Source organism: Centropristis striata, chromosome 4, assembly GCF_030273125.1.
Source record: "Centropristis striata isolate RG_2023a ecotype Rhode Island chromosome 4, C.striata_1.0, whole genome shotgun sequence".
Lineage (NCBI taxonomy): Eukaryota > Metazoa > Chordata > Actinopteri > Perciformes > Serranidae > Centropristis > Centropristis striata.
This window is the reverse complement of record NC_081520.1, coordinates 28,003,947-28,029,376: the sequence shown is the minus strand read 5'-3', so window position 1 is coordinate 28,029,376 and position 25,430 is coordinate 28,003,947. Positions and strand designations below refer to the sequence as shown.

The following is a 25,430-nucleotide window of genomic DNA, read 5'->3' as shown; positions in this document are numbered from 1 at the left end:
CATCAGGAGCCATATTACTCCACTGCCCTTTTAGGACATCACATCATGGACAGGAAGTCACCTTTGAACACTGCGAATGAGAAGTTGCTCACTTACAAACGTTTAAACCAGAAACAAAGAAACATTTACCTGAAGGAACAAAATGTCCTCACAGTAAAATTATTTCGAAATGCTCTCAGTGCAAGAAGGGAGGGGGCATGAGGATTTCTCTCAAAAGCACAGGGCTATACAGCAAAATGAAACTGAGTACTATTACTCAAGTACTGTAGTAATAGTATGCATTGAATACTATGTCTTCAGGATTTCATAATAAAAGTCATAGTATAGTATGCCTTGAAAAAAAAGTTTCAAAAAAATTGATGATTTTTTTTGATGGGGTCATTTTTGGACATCCCATAATATGGTGTTTTTCTGTCATTTCTGGTGATATTGTGCTTTAATATGTATCAACAGACAATAATTGACCCATTCGAAGTATTTTAGGCATTTTAAAATGTGACCATTTTTGACAAAGATCGACATGCTGTATGACTTTTTTGAGGGGGTCATTTTTGGACATCACATAATATGGTATGTATGGTATATATATATGTATGGGATGTGCAAAAATCACCCCTCAAAAAAAACATACTATAGCATGTTGATTTTTGGCATAAATGGTCAAATTTTAAAATGACAAAAAATGCATAAAATGGGTCAATTATACTCTGCTTTGGGCGTCCCGGTGGCTCACACTGGTAGAGTGCTTACCATGAAGGCCGTGTGCTTGCTGCAGCGGACCCGGGTTCGAATCCGGCCTGAGGTCCCTTTGCTGCATGTCTTCCCCTCTGTCTCCCCCTTTCTATCTGTCTCTATCTAATAAAAGCAGTAAAATGCCCCAAAAAATAAATTATACTCTGCTTTTACATGTAGTAGTATAGTTTGTCCCAAAAAAGGCAAATTAGTCTGTTGATACATATTAGAGCATAATATGCCCTGAAATGACATATTTTGGGAGGTTCAAAAATGACCCCTCAAGAAAATGTCATGTCATTTTTTTTTCAAAAATGGTCAAATTTTAAAATGCCTAAAAATGCTTAAAATGGTTCAATTATACACTGTTTTTACATGTGGCAGTATAGTTTGTTCCAAAAAGCATAAAAACACCATAATATGGGATGTCCAAAAAATGACAAAAAAATTACCGCCTCCAAAAAAAGTCACATGTCCAAATTTCATAATAAAAGTCATAGTATCATATGTCCTCTAAACTTCACAATAAAAGTCATAGTATCGTATGTCATCTAAATTTCACAATATAAGTCATAGTATAGTATATTGTTCAAATGTCACAATAAAAGTCATAGTACAGTATGTCGTAAAGTGAACAGATCACACAGAATCTTTTCCTTCTTCAGCTTTATTTCACTTGAGACTGCAAACAGGATAAAACCGTAAAAATCAAAGAAAGTCTCGTTTGTCTCTTAATGAGGAGACAAGGCACAGAGAACATGTCCAAAGAGTGACTCTTCACATTGAATCGTTAGACAGTTTGCATAAACAGAGTCAAACACACTGCAACTGAAACACAAGTCTGCTCATTATATCTCACAGTTGAGGCACAATTTAACATAAAATCAAATGTAACAAATCATTAATACTCGTTGTTTCATTACAATAAAACATGACGTATATTGAACAATACAAGGCTACTGTTTATAGTTAATCTGGTTACAGATTTAAACTGGATTTGATTTATTCACGGTTCGTTTTCTCGTTATTTGCCAAGAAAGAGACAAAAGGAAAAATGAACAATATTCAAGATGCATTTAACTGATTTTCACAATTTCTTTAAATATGACGATAGTATCGTTACTGTTGGCCACGACCATCCCCATCCATCCTCATCCAACATCATCCATCCTCATCCATCACCACTGACCACCACCCATCACCATCCATCCCCACAGTTCCTCTCCTCTCACAGGGAGTGTTAAACAGGCAAACCCCACCCGCCTAGCACCGCAGAGTCATTAAAACAAACACCAACAACATATAAGTATAACATAGTTCATAAAGTCTTACAGAAATAAATGCTGCCACTGATAACCACAAGTATATCTGTCACTATAATTTTAAGAAAATACAAAATGTCAGTGAGATTAAAACAGAATATAAGAATAACAGTTGAAGCAGATGATGCATGATGGGAGTTTAACCCTGTGGAGACCCTTCTGCTCCTGTCTGTGTATAAACAGGTAATAAATGATAATTATGTTTTACTTTGACTCACTGATCCACATTTTGAACCCAGAACGTTAAATGCCTGTTCCAATTCTGAATAAATATATTTGCCCTTATCTCTGGTTTTACTTGTTCTATCATCATCAAACACAATCTGGCCTCATGCAGTCTGAAGCAGAACTTCAGAAGGGAAGCAAAACAGGAAACACAGCTGAAGGTTTTTTATCTCCAGAGGGTTAAAAGATGACAGACAGTTCAAAGCTGCTATAAAGTTCATTTAGCTGCACAGAGAAACATTTCCACGTGTTTAACGGCTGTTTATAGCACCATGTTTTTTCTAACAGGCCGACACCACGATGCTTCCTCTGACAGCAATGGAAACGTGTAAATATATTAGAGAAACAGTATCTACAACAGCTCCACCTTCAGGAGTCAGGTTCTGATAACTGCTAGACTGTCTCACTGTCAGACTGTCTCACTGCAGGACGAGCTGAGACTGGGACTGCAGCTCCTTCAGGTGATGGGGGACAGAGGAGGAGACAGGTCCAGAGGACTCATCAGGGCTGAGGGAGACAGAGACAGTTTTAACATTAACAAAGAACATTTAACAACATTTAACAACTAAGTGCCTTTACTTCACAGCAATTACTTTAAATAATGATAATACAACAACCGGACATAAAAAACAATCATAACAATGAACTGGTAAAGCCATAAAATGTCATTAAAACTGTTATAGTACTCCATAAAAAATACTGTAAAAACTGTCACTTGTAAGCCATAAAAACTTCATAAAAAATCTCAGAACATTAGATGCCATGAAACAAAAACAAAAAAATCACAAAAATCTGAGTATAATGATATATAAATATAAAGATGTAAAGATGTCCTGACATATTAATTTTATGAGAAAATGTTTTAACAAAAGTCATAAAAATGTAAAAAAAAGTCCAAAAAACCTTAATCAATTCATTAATGAATTTTATTTTAACTCAAATTGACTAAAAAGTCTGAAAACTGTCCAATCACAGTGTGTGTGTGTGTGTGTGTGTGTGTGTTACCTCCTAACACAGGGTCTTTGTCTGTTAGCAGCTGACTCCACCCCCCAGGACCTGGATCCAGGAGGGACTCTGATTGGTCGCTGTCCTGCAGACAGCCCTGCAGATGTGGGAGAGGACAGGAGAGGCTGTTTACACAGAGCAGAGAGGAGAGGACAGGAGAGGCTGTTTATACAGAGCAGAGAGGAGAGGACAGGAGAGGATGTTTACACAGAGCAGAGAGGAGAGGACAGTAGAGGTTGGAAACATGACAATAACGAGAATATGTACAATATGTGGAGAAAACTCCATTTGTTTTAGGTTATTTTGTGTCTTGTTGGTGATTTTGTGTCTTTTCTTGTCTTTTTCTGGTCATTTTGTGTCTGTTTTTGGTTTTGTGACACTTAGAAAAGTGTTGAATACATACCTTACATTTCATTCTAACACAATTATTTTTTCTCCTTTCTGTCATTCTAACTGCGTCATTCTGCACTAAGACATATCGAAGTTGACTGCATAGAGCTGCAGGAATAATAGATTATATAGATTTTATATATAGATTATATTGCAGATGTTGAATGTGAAGCTGCAGGATGAAGCTGGTGTCTCACCAGCAGTCTGTGGATCAGCAGCAGTTCCTCCTCTGATGAGGACGGATCTTGTCTGCGTCTCTTATCCTGACTCGTCTGCTGGGACGCCTTGTCCTTGTCCCCGTTATGAGTCCTGAAAGACAGAAAAACGTTTTTTACCTGCTGTATAAACTTTGTCCCAGCTGAGTCAGTATCAGTGAACAGAGGACAGAGTTTTATTCAGCTGCTCTGTGGCACCACCTGCAGGACAAACTGTTCATCAGAGAATAACTGAGCTGTTTATCGTCTACAGATATAATCTGAAGTGAATCAGCATTATTATGACGTGTATTAACAGCTGATCATGTAGAATGAAGCTCTGCTGACTGTGTTTCTGCAGCTCAACTTTTCATCTGTCAAAAACCAATTATATTTAATAAAAGATGATTCTGAAGTAATGTTGGGCTGAAAGAAAAGCTGCTGGGTCTGTTAATTTATTTTAAATGCTTTGCTTCATTTATATTCTGTCAAACTCTGTCAAATTTACAGTCATGGAAAACATTATTAGACCACCCTTGTTTTCTCCTGCCTGATAAGAGATGATATCTAGACATTTTCCATGGTTTGATGGAGAATGATTTTGGTTATTATGAAGAAAACCATGGAAAATGTCTAGATATCAGCTCTTAAATTAAACTCTTATCAGCTGGTTTTGTTGTTATCATTATATTTGTCCAAACAAGTGTACCTTTAGTTGTACCAGACATTAAAATGAACAAGAAACCGAAGAAAACAAGGTGGTCTAATCATTTTTGCATGACTGTACAATGATACAGTAACAGTTTTACTGTAAAATGTAAAATTTAAAAAAAAAGGGATCTGTCCCTCAGGGATCTGTCCCTCAGTGATCTGTCCTCAGGGATCTGTCCTGGGATGTTGTACCGTTTGCGTCCGGCGGCTGGCGGTGTGTCCTCTGTCAGCGTGGCGTTCTGCTCCTCTGAGCAGCTGAAGACGCTCAGCTGGAAGTCGTCGTCCATGGAGATGTACGGAGCCAACATGTCCAGGTCCATCGGCTCGTCCTGCACAAATAATAAAACATGAGACTTTGTGAGTGGTTGACAAACAAAAAGAGTCTCATAGTAAATCTCTTTGGGTTTTTTGCTTTTACAGATCAGATAAAACTTTTTTCTCCAGCTGTTTAGTACAGTAGTACAATAGAGAGGCTATGGCAGATATGGTTACCTGCAACCCAGGGGCTCGTGCTCTCAAACGGTCTCGTCTAAAAACCAGAGATCTTCAGGACTACTGTGGCCCAATTGGTAGAGTGGTTGCATACGGAGCGGAGGGTTGGTGGTTCGATCCCTGACCATGGCAGCCTACATGTTGAAGTATCCTTGAGCAAGATACTGAACCCCGAATTGCTCCCGATGCTGCGTTCATCGGTGTGCGAATGAATTCCAAATGGTGGCAGGTGGCACCGTTTAGGGTAGCCTCTGCCACCAGCATGAATGTGTGCGTGAACGGGTGAATGAGCGCAGTCTGTAGTGTAAAGCGCTTTGAGTGGTCGCAAAGCGACTAGAAAAGCGATATAAGTGCAGGTCCATTTATCATTTACCATGGCAAAGTACTAGTGGAGGATGAGTTAATAAATTTCCTTGCTGTGAAAATTAAGACTCTAAGCCAGGATGAGAAGGTTTTATTGGCCACAAACACATTTGACTCTGAGACAATTGAAGCCTCTAAGAAAGTTTTGTTTGAGCTCTGTCCGGGAACCTTGCAAGAGATGTGTTGCACACAAAGGGCAGCACAGAGATGCCAATAACATAAGACTCTGGCCTTAAAGTTCTGAATGAATGCAGGTCGAATATCCCTAGATTCCGGAGTCTAGATGTCTCCTTTCGGAGAATGGAGCAGCTTTGTATCGAAGTGGGAGCTCTAAAACACATAACCCAGCTCCAGATGGGTGTTTGTGAACAACTTCGTGCTGAAGCTGTGGAAATCAACCATCGGGTTGTTTTGGAGTGTCGATCTGGTAACCCAATTGCTAGTGCTGCTGCTGCTGGGATCACTCCAGGATCAGAGAAGTTTCACACTGTGGCCCGGGGAACACTATGGAGCCGCCACCGGGGGTGCGAGGTGGAAAACATGCACTGGCTGTGGAGCAGGAAGCTGGAGGCTTGGCGAACCTGCACACAATGGGAGACGCATTAGCGTGCTGTCCTGAACCGGTGCAATGCAGTCATGATGGGACTGTCTGGTGGATGCAGCTACGGGGAAGGATCCTGCTGGGTCAGTGTTTTCCATTGGCTCCCCAAGTTGGAGTAAAGTTGTGAGAAACGGCTGGGCTCGGCAGAAGACAAAGTCTGTTGCTACAGCCTTGGTTGGGCATGCGACTACCGCAGGACGTAAAAGATCTGGTCCTGCTTCCATCATCGGCACTGGAGCCGTGAGTACTATTAAAACTGTGAAGACCAAATTTTCCCCAGGCCTCGATGCAGACACACTTGCTGATTATCTTATGTGTGTTATCTTATATCAGTGGTAATGTGAGTACTAAATTAGACTGGTCAACTCTTTCTGAAGAGGATTTTTTTTTGCTTATTATACTAACACAATCCAATATCTAAGTAATGTTTATCTGTCCAGAGAAGCTATTCTGTGTAAGGATGTTAACTGTCAGATTGAGGAACACAAAAGTGTATGATGATGTAATGGCTGCTCTGTTTGAGGGTGGTAAACCTCTTCGAAAACACAGGAGAAAAAGGGCCTATGATATTAGACCAGGATGGAATGAGCATGTAGCTCCATATCATACTGAAGCTCGGGATGCTTACAAACTTTGGGCCCTGGCTGGGAGACCAAGGCAAGGCCCTGCGCTTGAGAATAAAAAGCTTGCCAGTGCCATATATAAGTATGCTGTTCGTTTTATATTATATCATATATTTATATCATTTATAGCATATCTGCCCCCTTTAGTGTGTCCAATGGTGTTAGGCAGGGAGGAATTTAGTCCCCTGTCTTATTTAATTTATATATGGATGAGCTGTCTAGGAGACAACTGGAAACACTGGCTGTATGATTGGCGGCATGCTGGTGAAACATCTTATGTATGCAGATGACCTTGTTACTTTTAGGCAGAGTTGTGCTGGGCAGCAGGAGCTTCTTAATATATGCTCTGACTATGGTGTGGAATTTTATATAAAATACAATTCCAGCAAAAGTGCTGTTTTAATATGCAGAACAAAACAGGATAAATGGCTACATTTCCCTATGTCCAAACTATCCAATAATTGTCTTGCAAAAAGATAAAATACCTTGGTCATTGTATTGCAGATGATATGAATGATGATGATGACATATACAGACAGTGTTGTAAGTTATATGCACAGGCAAACACCGTAGCACGTAAGTTTAGCTGCTGTTCTACTCAAGTTAAAGTGTCTCAGTTCAAAGCTTACTGCACACCTCTCTATACTGCCCATCTGTGGTCTTCTTACCAAAAATCCAGCGTGCAGAAGTTACAAGTTGCCTACAATGATGCAATGAGAATTTTACTCAAGGTTCCTAGAGGAGGGAGTGCTAGTCAGATGTTTGTATCAGTAGGAGTTAGCACACTGAAAGCACTTTTAAGAAATTTGATGTTTAAGTTAATGCAACGTCTGGATGAGTCCACCAACAGTATCATGGTGGTACTCTCAAATCCCTTTGTGAGCTGCTCCAGGTACAAATCCAGACTGAGAGTACATTGGCTGAAATGTCTGTATGTATTTTAATCATTAGGGCCCGAGCAGGCAACGACCTGCGAGGTCCCTATTGTATTTAGAATGTTTCTTTATTAGGGCCCGAGCAGGCAACGACCTGCGAGGTCCCTATCCTATTGTATTTCGAATGTTTATTTATTATTATTTTTATTATTCTTCTTCCCAAATGATCGCATATTTCACTGCCTGAACATACCCCAAAACTCATGAAACTTTAAATATAAGTCACACCTGGTGAAAAATTGTATAATCTATTGTCATCCTGAATTTCCACCACTAGGTGGCGCTATAATAAAGGAAAGTGCGTTTTGGCTAATAACTCCTACATACTTTATCGCACATTCAAAAAACTTATATCCACGCGTTCACTGAGTTGTGCTGAATCTCGTGATATAGGCCACTCCCATTTTCGCCTACCGTTTTTTTTCCCCGCAAATTCGCAAAATGTCGCAAACCTACTTTTTCGAACTCCTCCTAGGCAATTTCATCGTTTTGCACCAAACTTTGCACAGAGCATCTATGGACCCTCATGACAAAAAGTTATTAAAACAATTTTGATTACCCAAAGAATACTCAAGTTATTAAATAACAACTTCCTGCAGGTGGCGCTATTATCAACACAAAACACAAAGTGTTGCATATCTCCACATTGGTGAGTCTGAATGACATGAAACTCAGGTTCCTACTTCCCCATGAGCCCCTGAGCCTCTGTGCAAAATTTTGGGCGATGACCACTAGGTGGCGCTCTTTAAATTGAAGTATTTTATATCTCCAAATCGGTTGGTCAGATTAACACCAAACTTGGTATACTTATTTTCAATGCCCTCTTGAGAATAAACCTTGAAGGTTTTATTGATCGGCCCCTAGGTGGCGCTCTGGCGGCAGTTTAATTAAAAAAATGCCACTGTGCCCAGACCATAACACTTAAGGCAATGAAATTCATAGGGGTGGTATAGACTGGCCCCTGTAACGCACAAACCCTGACGGCAGCATGCCCCGACACGCGTGTACTGCGAGGGCCCGTTCAGTACTGCGCGCAGTCCTAGTTGTATTTGTTTTTCTTGTAGTTTGTTTGCTTGTCTTGTTTTGTTTGTTTTTATCTGTCCTTTCTTGCGTGGCTTCTGGGGCTGGTTGCACAAAAGTAGGATTAAGACATCCAGGATAAGTGACTGAGGCCGGCTCGTTAAGAAGAGCCGCCGTTAGCGGCAGTTAGCTACAGTTAGCTCTGTAGCAGTACAGTGTGTATGTGCTGCTGCAGCAGGAGGTGTTCACTTAGCGATCTCTGTTTGTTTACAACAAGCACAAGACACTCTGTGAACAGTTAGAGATGTTGGTTAATTCAAGATCATGATGTTTATGATGTGAAACTTTTGTGAAAAAAACAGGTGTGAATCAGGTGGCCTCTATTTAAGGATGAAGCCAGCACTTGTTGAACATGCATTTCTCGTTGAAAGCCTGAGGAAAATGTTTCGTTCAAGACATTGTTCAGAAGAACAGCGTACTTTCATTAAAAAGTTGATTGGAGAGGGGAAAACTTATAAAGAGGTGTAAACAATTATAGGCTGTTCAGCAAAAATGATCTTCAATGCTTTAAAAGGGAGAGCAAAACCTGAGACAAGTGGCAGGAAAACAGAAGACAACCATCAAAATGGATGGAAGAATAACCAGAAGGTAAAAAGCTCAGCCAATGATCAGCTCCAGGATGATCAAAGACAGTCTGGAGTTACCTGTAAGTGCTGTGACAGTTAGAAGACGTCTGTGTGAAGCTAAACTATTGACAAGAATCCCCCACAAAGTCCCTCTGTTAAAGAAAAGGCATGTGCAGAAGAACTTACAATTTGCCAAAGAACACATCAACTGGCCTAAAGAGAAATGGAGGAACATTTTGTGGACTGATGAGAGTAAAATTGTTCTTTTTGGGTCCAAGGGCCGCAGAAAGTTTGTGAGACGACCCCCAAACTCTGAATTCAAGCCCCAGTACACAGTGAAGACAGTGAAGCATGGTGGTGCAGCATCATGTTTCTCCTACTATGGTGTTGGGTCTATTTATCTCATACCAGGGATCATGGATCAGTTTGCATATGTCAAAATACTTGAAGAGGTCATGTTGCCTCATGCTGAAGAGGACATGACTTTGAAATGGGTGTTTCAACAAGACAATGACCCCAAACACACTAGTAAACCAGCAAAAGTCTTGGTTCCAAACCAACAACATTGATGTTATGGAGTGGACCTTAATCCAATGGAGAACTTGTGGGGTGACATCAAAAATGCTGTTTCTGAAGCAAAACCAAGAAATGTAAATTAATTGTGGAATGTTGTTAAAGAATCTTGGAGTGGAATAACAGCTGAAAGGTGCCACAAGTTGGTTGACTCCATGCCACACAGATGTGAAGCAGTTATAAAAAACTGTGGTCATACAACTAAATATTAGTTTAGTGATTCACAGGATTGCTAAATCCTAGAAACAAAAAAGTTTGTACAAAATAGTTTTGTGTTTGTAAAGTCAATGGCAGACACTGCTATTTTTTTTAACACACCCCTTTCAACTAATTCCCCAATTGCACAATTGGACTTATATCACAAATGCTGGGTCTTGTTGGTTTTCTGAGAATCTACTGCATCAACTGGTACCTTGTTTGCCACGTAGCAATAAAAAATATACTAAAACCTGGATTAATCTGGTTAGTCACATTGGACCGCTATTATATTGTGGAATAACTAACAGTGGAATAACTATTGGTTTCCATTTGTGGTGACTGCTGACTGAGATAAGGGAAGAGATTAAATCCTGGAACTTTGCCTGGTCTGGAGCAGGCTAGCTCCACAGAATAAATCTCCATGGTAACTTATACCATAACATATCCTACTGCCCCCTATCCCGCTTTTTTGCAACCGGGTCTTGGATAAATTGAGCCAGGATAACCAAGATATCTCGACTTAATCCCTTATCCTACTTTTGTGCAAATGGCCCCTGGACATGAGTCTGGCAAATAAACTGAATTGAATTGAATTGTTTGTCTATAGAGTGTTTGTGCTCAGTCAGGTTTATGTTATAGATGTAAACATGAGATTTGAAGCTTTTTTTTTATTTTAATTTCTGAATAATAAAAGCATAAAATTTGAGACAAAATCTTTCCTGTCCAAACTGTCTTCTATGTCTCTTTGTGTTGATTTGTTGTTTTGTTTTTGTTTCCTGCAGACACGTTTAATCTGCAGAAACATTCAGTCTATTCATTTACTGATTTATTAATGCATTTGTCATGTTTCCATCAGTGAGTTTCTCACATTGAAAGACTCTCAGGAGAAAAGTTTACTGAAACACCAACATTAGATAAAAGTTTTTCCGCTCTCTTGATGTGTTTGTCTTTTCATAAAAACAGTTAATGCTCTGAACAGGAGATGGAAACTTCCTGAATAAGTTCTAAAACATTTAATCACATGACTGTTTCCTCTGAAACAACAGAAGTTGAATCTGATTCCTGCAGACAGATTTTCTTTATTATTATGTTTCCTCTCTTCTTCTTCCTCTCCTTTTTACTGACGGATTAGCCTGCAGCAACACATCACGCTGACCAGAGGACATTACTGCAGCTTTGTTTCTTTAATGACACATTTAAATATTCAGCTTCAGATTCTCTTGGACTGTAATGGGAACTTGTCTGTCTGCATCTCTGCTCTGCTTTGTGTTGGTTGTTTTCTATAAATAAATGAATAACTCGTGTGTGTGTCAGAGCGACTGTAGTCACCTCGAGTGTGTCCTCCGGCTGCTCACACACACTGAAGAACTTGAGCACAGAGCTGCTGTCCTCCTCGTCCTCGTCCTGTCAAACAGAGACACGTTAGAGCACAGAAACACTGTGAGAAGCTGTCAGAGGTTCAGAGCTTCAAGACGGGACTCACCTGCTTCAGATCAGCTGATGATGATGATGATGATGGAGATGAAGATGAAGGAGGAGGGGTGAGGGGGCTGAAGATGGGGGACAGCAGCTGTCGGAGCTGAGGGCTACACATGTCCTCAGGGTGATCAGGGACAGAGTCCACACTGGCCGGACCGGAGAAGGACAGCTCCACCAGATCTGATGGAGACAAACAGAGTTGGATCAGAATCAGAACGTCTTGGACTCGTCTCGTCTCATCCTGATGGAGACTAACTGAGACATCATGTCTCCATGCTGCTGTCAGCTTCACCTACAGGACCTGAGCATCACTGCTCACTCGAGAGGGGTCTGGCTGCAGACCTCCAGTGTCAGGACCAGAAATACCCAACCTTTTTGTGGTCTCTTAAATACGGAAGCGGAGAACGGCCTGTTTTTAAAAAAAACGTATGCACCATTATCTCTTGATACCGACTTATTATCTTGTTTTCTCGATATAACAGAGATTGTTTTCTCGTGATAACGAATTAAATAAACTTTTTTTAGGTTTAACTAGGCGTTTTCAGGGAAGTGCCTGACGCACGATAGGAAGGGAAGCAAAATGCAGCAAATATTGAGCAAAATGCAGCATAAACAAAATGATTTACCTTATTAGTTAACTACAAATGTCTGTAAAACAAAATGGGACTGTGCATAGGTGCCGACTTGAGTTAAACAGTGTAGATATAACGTCTGATGGAATCATATTGTGAAGAGACTGCGTGTTCCAAATGGCTACTTAATATTTGTGTCGATGGTTCCATGTTCATGGTGCATTCAGGTGTAACGTTTGTACATTTTAAGCTAATCGCTCGTTCCCATTATGTTCTGGCGATGACATAAACTGACAAAAACATTTTCACTGGAGCTGAAATAAACATGAACGTCTCTGGTCCATCTCACCTCCAGCCAGCGGGACGACGGCGTCCTCAGCCTCGGGAGCGTCTGCGGTGTCTGCAGCAGCGTCTGCAGCAGGGTCTGCCTCAGTGTTAGCGCAGCCGGAGAGAGGCTTGCTGTCAGAGTCACTGAGCTCAGACAACCCACAATCCTCTGCTGCAGGACGACGACCACACCGGGTCTGCTCCACCGAGAAAACCACGTCAGGCTGCTCCACAGAGCTGCAGGAGGAGGAGCAGGAGGAGGAGAGGAGAGGGAGGAGGAGGAAAACAGGAGGAAGAGAGGAGAGGGAGGAGGAGCAGGTGGAGGAGGAGGGGAGGAGAAGGGAGAGACTTGATCAGAGTTCAGCTGCAGGTGGACAGTAAGTCGTGTCTCTGTGTCTCTGTGTCCCTGGTGTCCCCGTGTCTCTACCTGAGGATGAAGTTGAGACAGATGACAGCTTCGGGCTGGGACAGTCTGCTGCTGTAGAGTACAGTCGCCTGCGTCTCCACCCAGACAAATCCACCATGCCGCGCCAGGAAACGGTACTGACTGGTGGACACCTGTCCTTTAGACAGCACTGCAGGGGACAGAGAGGAGGACAGACAGACAGGAGGACAGACAGGGGGACAAACAAAAATTATTGATTTGTCCTTATACAGGTTTGGATAGACTTTAATTACATTAAAGTTATTATGATACAAACAAACATCAAACACACACTCACGTGTATGCAGGCTGCTGCTGACGTGTTCAGAATCGAGCGCGTGATGAAACTGGAAAGCTGATCGACCAATCAGATCCTCCGGTCTGTATCCAACCAACTCCGTCACCCTGGCAACAGGAGAACCATCACCACTATAATTTACTGAATTGTAGAAATGAATAACAACGATAATAATAATAATATAACAATTAATAATAATTATAATAATAAAAACATTATCATTATAAATAATAATAATAATAATAATAATATAACTATTAACTGAGTTTTAATTACCAATTGTCTGTCTTATAAAATACAAACGATGACTAATATCTTCATACCAAATATATAACGTGATTAATTACATATTTAATTACTGTAATAAATCAAATAAATAAAAATGAATGTATATATATATATACTGTGCAAAAGTTTTAGGCAGGTGTGAAACAATGCTGTATGCTTTCAAAAAAGAAATTACATATATATATATATATATACACACACAAACGCGCACGCGCACACACACACACACACACACACACACACACACACACACACACACACACACACACACACACACACACACACACACACACCTCCAGGAAAGACAACATATAAATAACATTTAATAAATGAAGAATAAAGTAATGTACAGTAATATTTGTGTACCTGCCCTCGCAGTGAGTGAAGCGGAGGTCCATGCTGTGGCGTGTGAGTAGCGTGCACGTGTCCAGAGGAAACTCCACACTGGACGGGTGGGGGATGGGCTCACACAGCAACGTCATCACTCGACCTGAGGGGGGTGCCGCCGAGCCGTCTGCAGGCCGAAGCAGCCCGGAGCAGTGGAAGACCTGAGGGGCGTTCAGGGACCAGGGACAGGGTGGCAACAATGAGTGTCACTCAAAGACTTCAGTGTTTTTAGAGCTGAAAGTCTCATTCTGTGTGTGTGTGTGTGTGTGTGTGTGTGTGTGTGTGTGTGTGTACCTTCCAGGCAGCAGACTTGATGTTGACGGTACGCCCCCTGCTGGTCAGCGTGCTCTTCATCCTCAGGAAGAAGTTCCTCTGGCTCGGCTGCTCTGCCAGCTGCTTCTTACTGAAGGCTGAAGGAACAACACAATATTTTCAACTTGTCAAAGCTTTCTGATGGGACATGAAGCCTGTAATTTTCCCTCTCAGAACACAGGATCTGCAGTTTGTGTCAGTGTGTGACTCTGGAGAATCTGAAGGAGACTGAGACCTGCTGCAGGTCTCTGTGTTCCTGTCACATTAGCATGACTGACCTGGTCTTGGGGACAGCAGCTCTCTGAGCTCCTCTTGATCACAGGGATGAACAAAGTCATAGATGCTCTGACCCAACAGCTCCAGCTGCAACAAACAACAACAAACACTGTGAGTGAGATTATAGTACCATCAGTGTTCTGTTCCTCTTAAAGGTCCCTCTGTGTTTCTGTTCTGTTCTGTGAGACAGTAAATCTGATGAGCTGACTCTGGATTAGATCTGCAGGATTAAACATTCCTTCCCGTCTGATGGATCAGAACTTGTTGTGTTTGGATGACGGAGCCGATCTGCACCAGCACGGCTAAGAATAGATTCATGCATCGCTTCCCTCGACTCCAGTTACTCACAATAAGTCACGTACCGTCCAAACTGTCCCACAGACGTACAGTGCACACTGTGTATATGTTTACCACAGACAGTTTGTACTGTACGTCTGTGGGAAAACACTGAGCAAGAGACGCAGAGAGAGACAACACGTCTCTGCTAAATGATCACTCAGTTATTTTGATGATTTACATGTAAAAAAGATTCAGGTTCTTTAGATTTATGAACTTAGAGAGGCTGACCGGAAAATTAAACGTGTGTTTTTTTGTTGTTGGTGAATTTCAGTTTCCTCCATCAGCAGCAACGCAGTTTAAATATCTTAGACTTATATTGTAAAAGTTAAAAACAGAGGAAGTGAAGCAAGCTGCAGATCTACTCTTTGGACCATATTTTATCTGTGGAGATGATTTAAGATGCTTTACAGAGGATGTGCTGTTTAACATATCATCATCATTATAATTATTATTATAATTATTATGCTTCTTCTTATTATGATTATATTATTATTGTAAATGTTTATTATTATTATTATTATTATTATTATTATTATTACCATTATTATTATTATTATCATTATCATTATTCATTCTCCTTCACCTTCGCCTATCTCAAAGGGCTTCACAGACTGTACATAGTACGACACCCTCTGTCCTTATTATCATTATTACCAATATTATTATCATAATTGTTATTATTATTATCATTATTATTATTGCAATTATGATGATGATGATGATGATGATGATGATGATGATGATGATGATGATGATGGTGTGGGTCACCTGTGCAATGCCGACATGTCTGTTGACGTCCTCCGTCAGATAGATGATGTCTCCGTCCTCCGTCAGCACCATGATGAAGCCGGCCAGCGCCTGAGGACAGAAGGCGTCCATCGGGTCCTCGTCCTCCTCAGACATCTCGCTGAGACGCTCAGCTGCTGAGACACAAACACACTGTCACTTCCTGCCAGAGTCTCACTGGATGAGCTGCAAGGAAATTTAACCCTTCTGTTGTCTGATCTTTCTGTACTTGTCCTCAGGGTCAAAATGCCCCGCCTTCACTGAAACCCTTAAGTAAAGCAGCTTGGTGGAATCCAAAATTCCAAATCTATTTTGCATGAAGAAACAACCTGTCACTCATCACAAACTCTGTGAATATCAAGGTTTTCCCTCTGTACAGAGCAGAAAAACAGTTTAATCGGTGGAATCCACTCTTTTTTATTACAGCACACCTGTCACAACTGGTTTACTGTTTTACTACAGGAGAGTTTATTTTTATTACTAAATGTTCTGCACATGTGTCAACATATTTTTTTTAGCAAGCGTTCATGTGTATGTGCACGCATGCACGCTTGGTTATTCTTTTGTGGCATGAAAATTATTTTATAGCTGCTAAAAATTAACCTAAGTCAAAGGAATTGTTTAACTTGTTCTCATGTCTGGGTCATTCTAGGAAAAGTTTGAAGTTGAGAAAAGATCATTAAGGAGGTTTCCTCTGCTGTTAAACATAGTGGCAGGTCAATGTTGATCCCTAAGGTAACACAAGGGTTAAACAGAGAGCAGGAGATGTTAACAGGAGGAGCTCAGGGTGGTGTTGCAGCCTCTGTCCACAGGGGGCGCCACCAGCACACAGAGCTGCTGCAGCCAATCACAAGCTGCACTGAGCTGAAGAAACTTCATGTAAACAGTTTGTTGGCTCAGTCTGAGTACAGACAGCAGCGAGGTCAGCTCTGAGGAGTTTTATTCTGATCAGCAGCTGTAAAGCTACAGAGGAGAGATCTGTAAGGATCTGTACAAAACATCATGGCCAAGGTCAAATATATTTAGTATAAAATATTTAACTTCTAAATACATTTTGAGTGTACTTGTGCTGGCCCGTGACTGTCACCCATACATTATTATATTACAATTTTAACTGTTTTCAAAATGGAAAAGAGGAGAAAGTCATGTAAGATAATAAACCAGGTGGCGGCCACCAATCAGAGCAGAGCAATCAACTGCAATCAGCTGCTCCTGTGGATTTTGATGCCACTGAGAGAGGTGCGAACAGGTGAAAGTTCTCCTTGAACAGAACAAATTTTTCTCTCCCTCTGCATTCTAGCGATGATGTCATCTACTCTAGCCTCTCCATAGGGGGTAACATTGGGGGGATTTTTTTGGTGTGTTTTTGCCGAATAATTTGAAAACGTTTGCCGAAACCCTCCGAAAAACTCTGGGAGGACGAGTCGACCGAAAAACAACACGGAAGAAACGGAAGAATAATAAAATTAAGCCCACTCAACTAGAAATTGTCTTCATTTTACCTCTTAAATGTTAAATCTGGAACCAACATTTTAAAGTTCTTCACTGAGATAAAAAAAACAAACATAATTTCCATCCTCAGACTTTCTGTTTCTCTCTGACTGACTGAGTGATGTGTTCAGGTTCCTCACCGGGCCGTAGAAATCGGTGCAGCCTCAGGAAGCTGAGAGCGACTCTCATGATGGCCGACTTGTCCAGGTGAGTGTAGACGCGGCGGGGCAGCGGCAGCGTGCGGGCCAGCTCGTAGAACACCTCCGTCTCCTGGCTCCGCCTACAGCGTGCCGCGTCACGGGAACGCAGCTTCCTCTGCTCCAGACTGCTGCTGCAGGGGGACAACAGGGGACAGACAGGAGGAGGACAGGGGGAGCATGTTAACACTGAGTCTGATTCTGATAGATAAGAAGAAGGTGGGAACATGTGGAGGGATGAAGCAGAGCAGGTGGATTCAGCTCTGCAGCCTGTTGGACTCTGTGTGTCTCTGTCCGGTGTCTTCACTCTGAGCTTTATGTAACTAACGTCCTGTCAACAGCAGCAGGAGGAGACGTGTCTCTATGATGGACTGAGCCTTTACTTCAGAATGGATCAGAAACCCTCCAACTAACACTAACCCTTCTGCCCTCCTCTGGCATTTTAGGCCATTTTTCTCTTTTCTTTTTTTTTTTTTTCATTTGTTGATAATTTTGGTTGTGTTACAGCATGAGGCATGAATTTTTGCAGGAACTTTTCTTTTTAGTAAAATTTTGAAATCCATTGTCATTTACCCTTACATGTCTTTTATACTCCACTGATGCATTTACTACCCTCTCGTGACCTTTGTGGCCAAATAGGCCACGCACACAACAACTGCTATTTAATCACCCTACATCATTTTTTTATCAGATCCCCCCCTCCCCATAAATCTTTTAAACAACTTCAGATGTGTTCAAAACTAGCAAACATTAAATCATTTTCTGAATTTTAACCCTTTATATGCCAGTTTATATATTTGATTTTTTTCCCCCAAAACATTTCTTTCAAAAGAACACAAAAAATGATTTTTTTCCATATAATAAATATAAGGGAGCTGGGGTTTTGTTGGTGATTAGAATCTTGGATATGTCAAAGATTAGCAACAAAATTGATTTGATTGCATTAGCACACACACACACACACACACACACACACACACACACACACACTCACCACATTACATCACATCACATCCCCTAGTAGTCACAAAGCTCCATTATATAACTGGCAAAAATATCAAATATCACTAATTATCTTCAAAATGAAATGCTGACATTACAGGATGCATGGTTCTATACCATAATGGCAGTGAGATTAAAAATGTGGTTTGAATGGAAGTCTAAGAGGCATTTTTGGCCATCAAGGTCACTGACAGAGAACTGGCATATAAAGAGTTAAAATTCTGAAAATGATGTTTGGTAGTTTTGAACAAGTCTGAAGTGTTTAAGAGATTTGTGAAAAAAAAACTGAAAAAAAATATTGATGTATGGTGATTTAATAGCACTTTTAGTGTCCGTGGCCTTTTTTGGCCACAAGGGTCAAAAGAGGGTAGTAAATTTGAGGAGGGCATAAAGGGTTAAAGTGTCTCAGATTGTGTTTACATGCAGCTCAGAGTGGAGACAGACAGAAGAGACGCTGGACATCCTCCAGGCTGCAGGAGACAGACAGAGACCTTTTGGACGGGGATCAAAAATAAATGTCAAGATGTTTCTAAACATAGAGAGATATAAACATCTGCAGAGTTCAGCTCCGAGCACATTCCTGACAGAGCAAACGAAGAAACACACAGAGACAGAGACAGAGACAGAGACGAACGGAGACAAACAGAGACGGAGAGAAATGTCCAAAACTGAAGAGAGGAGAATGTTGTTTATCTTAGAATCTGGGAACCTTCCAGACTCTCCCTCCTATCTTCCCTCCCTCCCACTCTCCTGTTTTGGCCTGGATCACAGAACATGTGCTGACAGGACAAAAACAGGGTTTCATTTCTCTTTCACTCTCTCTCTCTCTCTCTCACACACACACACACTGCATGTACAGTGGTGGACGTGCCCCTGCATCAAGTTACAAACCAAACATGAGTAACATTCTGCTGCCTCACACACACACACACACACACACACACACACACACACACACAGATACGGTCACACACACTGACTCGACTCTTTCCAGACCCCATCAGGTCCTCTGGACACTTGGACCTGCTTTGACTTATTGCAGTTCTCTTCTTTGGATAAATAAAATATTCTGCCAGGTCAAACAGCTGGATTAAAGTGCATCATCTGTAATATTTATTAAAGAACATCTGGAACAAATTAACTATTTTTCAGGTTTGTTTTTGTCCCGGATCGATCAAAACACTTTTCTAAATTTCACTCTCAGTGCATGAATCTCAACAGCTGGCGAAGCTTCCTTCCTCTGGGGAAACTTTAACACAATAACTAATTATTTACTGTGTTGGCTCCAAAATCCTCAGATAAGACTCTGATCAACACATGAACCTCAGCACAGAACCAGGGGCCTCATGTATCAACGCTGCGTACGCTGTTTTTCGCCACGTGAGAATGTGCGGTGGCACTGCAAACTTTTGTTTGGCAGAAACTTCTGTCTTTATGCTCTATTTAAAACGTGTTTCATATCTAAACTCAAACGACACACAACTGGCTTTGTGTTTACAGTTCATAGCTCTCAGACAATGGAGGAAAATGCCGTTTTTCACCCTCAATAACCCGTTCTGAATATGAGGGTTATGGAGGAATTTTATCATCTATTATTATATTTTATATTTCACCTGCATACTGCTGCTTACTTGTGCAATAATGGTATGTTGAAGTCTGTATATTTTTAAGATTGTATATTTTCATAAGTCTATATATTTTTGCTATTTCGACTATACCGAATTTCCCTCCGGCAAATTTGGATTCTTTCGGATCTTTCTGATTCTGAATAATATGGAGCACAATATTATCCTAGTGAAACACATTTTTCACAGATAACAACATTAAGCCTTAATCACTGTGTCAAAGTCCCGACTGTGATTGTTTCCCCTTTGGTTTAACATGGAGATGTTAACGCTCCAGGTGCACAGCGACCCATGACGCACAGATCCCTGTCCCAGGAGAAAAAACGTGTGTGGGAAATCCTTTCAGAATAAGTCAGGTGTGGTGCATATTTGATCCCGTATACGATGATTAATTGGGACAACTAGGTATAGGCAAAGTGCGGCTTATGAACCGATACGTAAAAATAATCGTGGCATGCATTATGCAAAGGTCAGGCTCTATCAGTTTTAGAGACAATAAACAATGGTGGAGTTTAGGGACCCTTCTGCCATGGTGCAGGTCTCTGTGACACCTTGTTGCTGAGGCACCAAAAAGCTAATTTCCTGCCTCCACCCTGGAGATCACCACGTCCACCACGCTGCAGTGGCAGCACGTTGATTTGCTATTGTTTTTTTGATAATCAGTGGGCATGCTGGCGATTTATAATGATTTTCATGTCATCTGCGTATTCATTTTCGGGAGGAGTCGGGGCGTAGTTGGTGGCTCGTGCAAGTGCGCTCAGTTCCAGCTGATTGGGATGTGTCACGGAAAGGTGAGCAGAACCTGACATAAGCACAGTTTGATACATGTGGAGGTGAGTTTGCATACGTACTTTTCTAGTTTTGGGAGTACACCATGTTTCAGTATGAAAGCTAGAGATCATCTTAAAATCTCCAAAACTCGCCAATCCTTAAAACCATCAGGAACTAATTTAAAATGCTATCTGAATCTGTTAAAACTATAAATAATAATAAAAATATATCCACTGCAACACACACACACACACACACACACACACACACACACACACACACACAGAGTGATCAGCTGCTGAGATGTTAAAGAGCTGAACAGCAACATGACACAAATATTTACTGTAAGAGCATCAACACAGTGAAAGGATAGAAGAGAGAGATGAACAGCTGCTGCAGGAACACTGGAACAAAAATAAACTGTAATAATCATACACCAAACACTAATAATAATAAACTCCTGATAACAACAATAAACATGAAACATGTTGTTCTGTCACACACTGAAGGAGGAGCCTCAGAACACAGTGTCCTCGTCACAGAGAGGCACGTTCCTGTGGTCTGAGTGTGTGTGTGTGTTTGTGTGTGTGGGGACTGTGTTTTGGTGAACAGTGTGTTCCAACCCAAACAAGACCGAGCTTACTGTGTCTCTCAGAGTCTAATCCTCCACAGGGTGTGTTAAAGAATCCTTTATTCAGTCCGTGTGTGTGTGTGTGTGTGTGTATCTGAGAGTTTCACAAGCTCCAATGAGTACATTTTGTTCTACAGGAAATACACACACACACATACTTTGAATAAAAGACACACCCACAGATTTTTTATCTCTCTCTCTGTGAGAACTGTAACTACAGGTCAGAACACACTGTCCCCACACGCACACGCACACACGCAAACACACACACGCGCAAACGCAAACACACACACACACACACACACACACACACACACACACACACACAGTGGTGAATGACACAGTAAACTTGGCCTTGTTTAGGTTGGAACACACCAACACACCACAGAGCCAGAGTGTGTGACACACACACATAAACACACACACACACACACACACACACACACACACACACACACACACACACACACACACATTTCCTGAAAAACTTTGGACTGAATTATGAAATTTGGTCTTTGTTCCACAGACTCAGAGAACAAAACAGGACAGAAAAATGCAGCAGGTTTTTCTTCATTCTGTCTGAGAATAAAAAGATTCAGGGATATCCACTTTATTAGGTACACCTAAGCCTGTCACGATGATTACTATGACGACTTATCGTTTGATATATTAAAATGGACACATTAGTTTTTTCTGGACTCAATATATTGTCGTTTATATGTGTGACTTTTTGTGCTTTTTTGTGTTTAAAGTAAAGCTGAAAATGTTTGACAGGCAGTACAAATTGCTGAAGAAAAAAACAAAATTTCCCAAGGAACCATTCAGCTGTTTATATGAGATTTTAATAATAAAATAATATAATACATAATGATTATCACATTGCAATTATTTATTTGTGTTTTATTTATCTAGGATATTTTAATATTTCTTTCCCACATTCCAATTGCAATGTTTAATATTCTCCAGATTTAGAAATTCATTGCTGTGGAAAAGGAACTTATTATGCTCAAATATGGTTATAAAACTAAAACGACATCGATACAACGATACTATCATTTATTGTGATGGTTTCTGGGAAAATATATTGTCCTAAATAATGTGTTATCATGACAGGCCTAGGTACAACTGTTCACCTGTTCACCTGCTCGCTAACACAGGTATCTAATGAGCCAATAACACGGCAGCATCTCATGTAGACATGAAGAAGAGCTTCTGAAGGAGATTAAACAACTTCTAGAGTTTACTGAGAAAATATCCAGAGGACAGACGAGACAGACACTGGTCCAACAGGGACTCAGAGAACCAACCACGGTCTGCAGGAGACGCCTCTGAACCACAACACATCCAATAGCAGAAGACACAACACGTCCAACAGCAGGAGACACAACACGTCCGACATGTCCAACAGCAGGAGACGCAACACGTCCGACATGTCCAACAGCAGGAGACGCAACACGTCCGACATGTCCAACAGCAGGAGACGCAACACGTCCAACATGTCCAACAGCAGGACACACAGCACGTCCAACAGCAGGAGACACAACATGTCCAACAGCAGGAGACACAACACGTCCAACAGTAGAACACACAACACGTCTAACAGCAGGAGACACAACACATCCAACAGCAAGAGACACAACACGTCCAACAGCAGGAGACACAACATGTCCAACACGTCCAACAGCAAGAGACACAACACGTCCAACAACAAGACACACAACACAACTAACACGTCCAACAGCAGGAGACACAACACGTCCAACAGCAGGAGACGCAACACGTCCGACATGTCCAACAGCAGGAGACGCAACACGTCCGACATGTCCAACAGCAGGAGACGCAACACGTCCAACAGCAGGAGACACAACACGTCCAACAGTAGAACACACAACACGTCTAACAGCAGGAGACACAACACATCCAACAGTAGGAGAAACAACACGTCCAACAGCAGGACACACAGCACGTCCAACAGCAGGAGACACAACATGTCCAACAGCAGGAGACACAACACGTCCAACAGTAGAACACACAACACGTCTAACAGCAGGAGACACAACACATCCAACAGTAGGAGAAACAACACGTCCAACAGCAAGAGACACAACACGTCCAACAGCAGGAGACACAACATGTCCAACACGTCCAACAGCAAGAGACACAACACGTCCAACAACAAGACACACAACACAACTAACATGTCCAACAGCAGGAGACACAACACATCCAACAGCAGGAGACACAACACGTCCAACAGCAGGAGACACAACACGTCCAACAGCAGGAGACACAACATGTCCAACAACAAGACACACAACACAACTAACATGTCCAACAGCAGGAGGCACAACACATCCAACAGCAGGAGACACAACACGTCCAACAGCAGGAGACACAACATGTCCAACAACAAGACACACAACACAACTAACATGTCCAACAGCAGGAGACACAATACATCCAACAGCAGGAGACACAACATGTCCAACAGCAGGAGACACAACATGTCCAACAACAAGACACACAACACAACTAACATGTCCAACATCAGGAGACACAACACATCCAACAGCAGGAGACACAACACGTCCAACAGCAGGAGACACAACATGTCCAACAGCAGGAGATGTCCTGCCTGGTGTCAGAGGTCCATCCTGCTGGTCTGATGCTGTGTGTCCATCCCTTTGACACCACAGTGTCCCACCTGATGGACATTTCAGCAGGAGGACAGAGCTCAGAGCTCCTCCACAGTGCAGTGAGACGCTGTCAGCTCGACAAAACACTCCATCCAACAACTACAGCAGAAGGTCAACAAAGGTTACCTAATAAAGTGGCCTGGGAGAGTATCTGCCACCAGACTTAAGAATAAAGCCAGCAGCATCCTCACACACACACTCTCACACATACACACACACACACACACACACACACACACACACACACACACACACACACACACACTGTAAATAAAAGCTGTTCATTAAACTCTCCTTGTTAATAACTTTACATTCTACAATGTGATTGGATAATTAATGCTTCCTGTTTTATTGTGAAACGCCATATTTGACATCTTTAAGTTGAATAAGTCTAGAAGAAGAAGATTTATTTATTGATAATTTACTTGTTCTTGGATTTATTATGCGCTTCTATACGTGTATTAATCAGTGAAGCTCTTATGTTTTTAGGAAAATTAAAGAGAAAAGATAAAGTTTACCGGAACATTGCTCTTATTTTGAAGGCGGTTCTAACGTGTACCGTAACTCTCAGTAAACACACGCACCGTGAAAACAAGTGGCGGCTGACTGAGCGCAGACGAAGAGCTTACGGTTATTACTATTATTTATGAATAATGTAACCTCTCTGCAGCAGCTGAAGGATTCAATGTTTGTTTTTTCAGAGATCATACATTAAAAACAACAACACGTGCAGCAGAAGATTAAAAACACAAACTGTGAATAAGCAGCAGAGCTGCAGTAATAACTGTAATACAGCGCTACAAAGAACAGATTATTATCAGTTATTTAATATATATATAGGCTATATATAAACATTAATAAGAATAAAGCGTCTCACCGAGGCGCAGGGCGGGTTTCTTCTTTTTGCTTCATGTTCAGACTGAGGAGGAGTGTCAGCTCTGCTCTTTATATCACAAAAACAACAACAACACCCCCACTGCGTCACTCCTAGACACTTCCGCTCAGCCTTACAAAATAAAAGTCTCAGTGAAATGACGTCACTGGACACCGCAGTCACAGAAACACCCGTTTTATATATATATATATATATATATATATATATATATATATATATATATATATATATATATATATATATATATATATATTTAAATGTATTTATTTAAATGTATTTATTTAATTATTTTGATAACTTCCATTTCTGCAGCACAACTTCTCAGAGATTTATATTTTTCAAACAAAACACAGGCCTGGAAACAACAACAAAAAATACAAATAAATAAATAAAACATAATAAGTATAAATAAATAATTATTATTGTTTTGTTTTTGTTTGTTTGTTTATTATTATTATTATTATTATTATTATTATTAATACTTGTTATTTTTTATAGTTGGTAGTGCATAGTTACCAACATTATATATATATATTATATATATAAATTCAGCCTTCACAGGATAAATTCTAAGGTCAGAGGTCAGAGGGGTGTTCCATCAACATGGCTTAACAAACCGCAGCT

The 25,430-nt window shown here is 41.1% G+C and overlaps 1 protein-coding gene across 2 annotated transcripts; it reads right to left on the bottom strand.

The window, feature by feature from the left end:
- Positions 1–1,383: 1,383 nt before the first annotated feature.
- On the bottom strand, positions 1,384–24,875 carry hif1al (hypoxia inducible factor 1 subunit alpha, like). Of its 2 annotated transcripts, none has more exons than XM_059330946.1 (15): positions 24,789–24,875; positions 17,130–17,320; positions 15,481–15,635; positions 14,376–14,460; positions 14,080–14,195; positions 13,765–13,946; positions 13,111–13,217; positions 12,816–12,963; positions 12,411–12,625; positions 11,494–11,669; positions 11,340–11,414; positions 4,772–4,908; positions 3,872–3,983; positions 3,285–3,381; positions 1,384–2,786 (listed from the first exon to the last, which is right to left on the bottom strand). In XM_059330946.1, the coding sequence occupies exons 1-15, from the start codon at positions 24,821–24,823 to the stop codon at positions 2,737–2,739; spliced, it is 1,881 nt and encodes a 626-aa protein (XP_059186929.1). In that variant the 5' UTR covers positions 24,824–24,875; the 3' UTR covers positions 1,384–2,736. The 2 variants fall into 2 exon arrangements, with proteins under 2 accessions (XP_059186929.1, XP_059186930.1); XM_059330947.1 differs by having other exon boundaries at positions 15,481–15,632.
- Between the last annotated feature and the right edge of the window lie 555 nt (positions 24,876–25,430).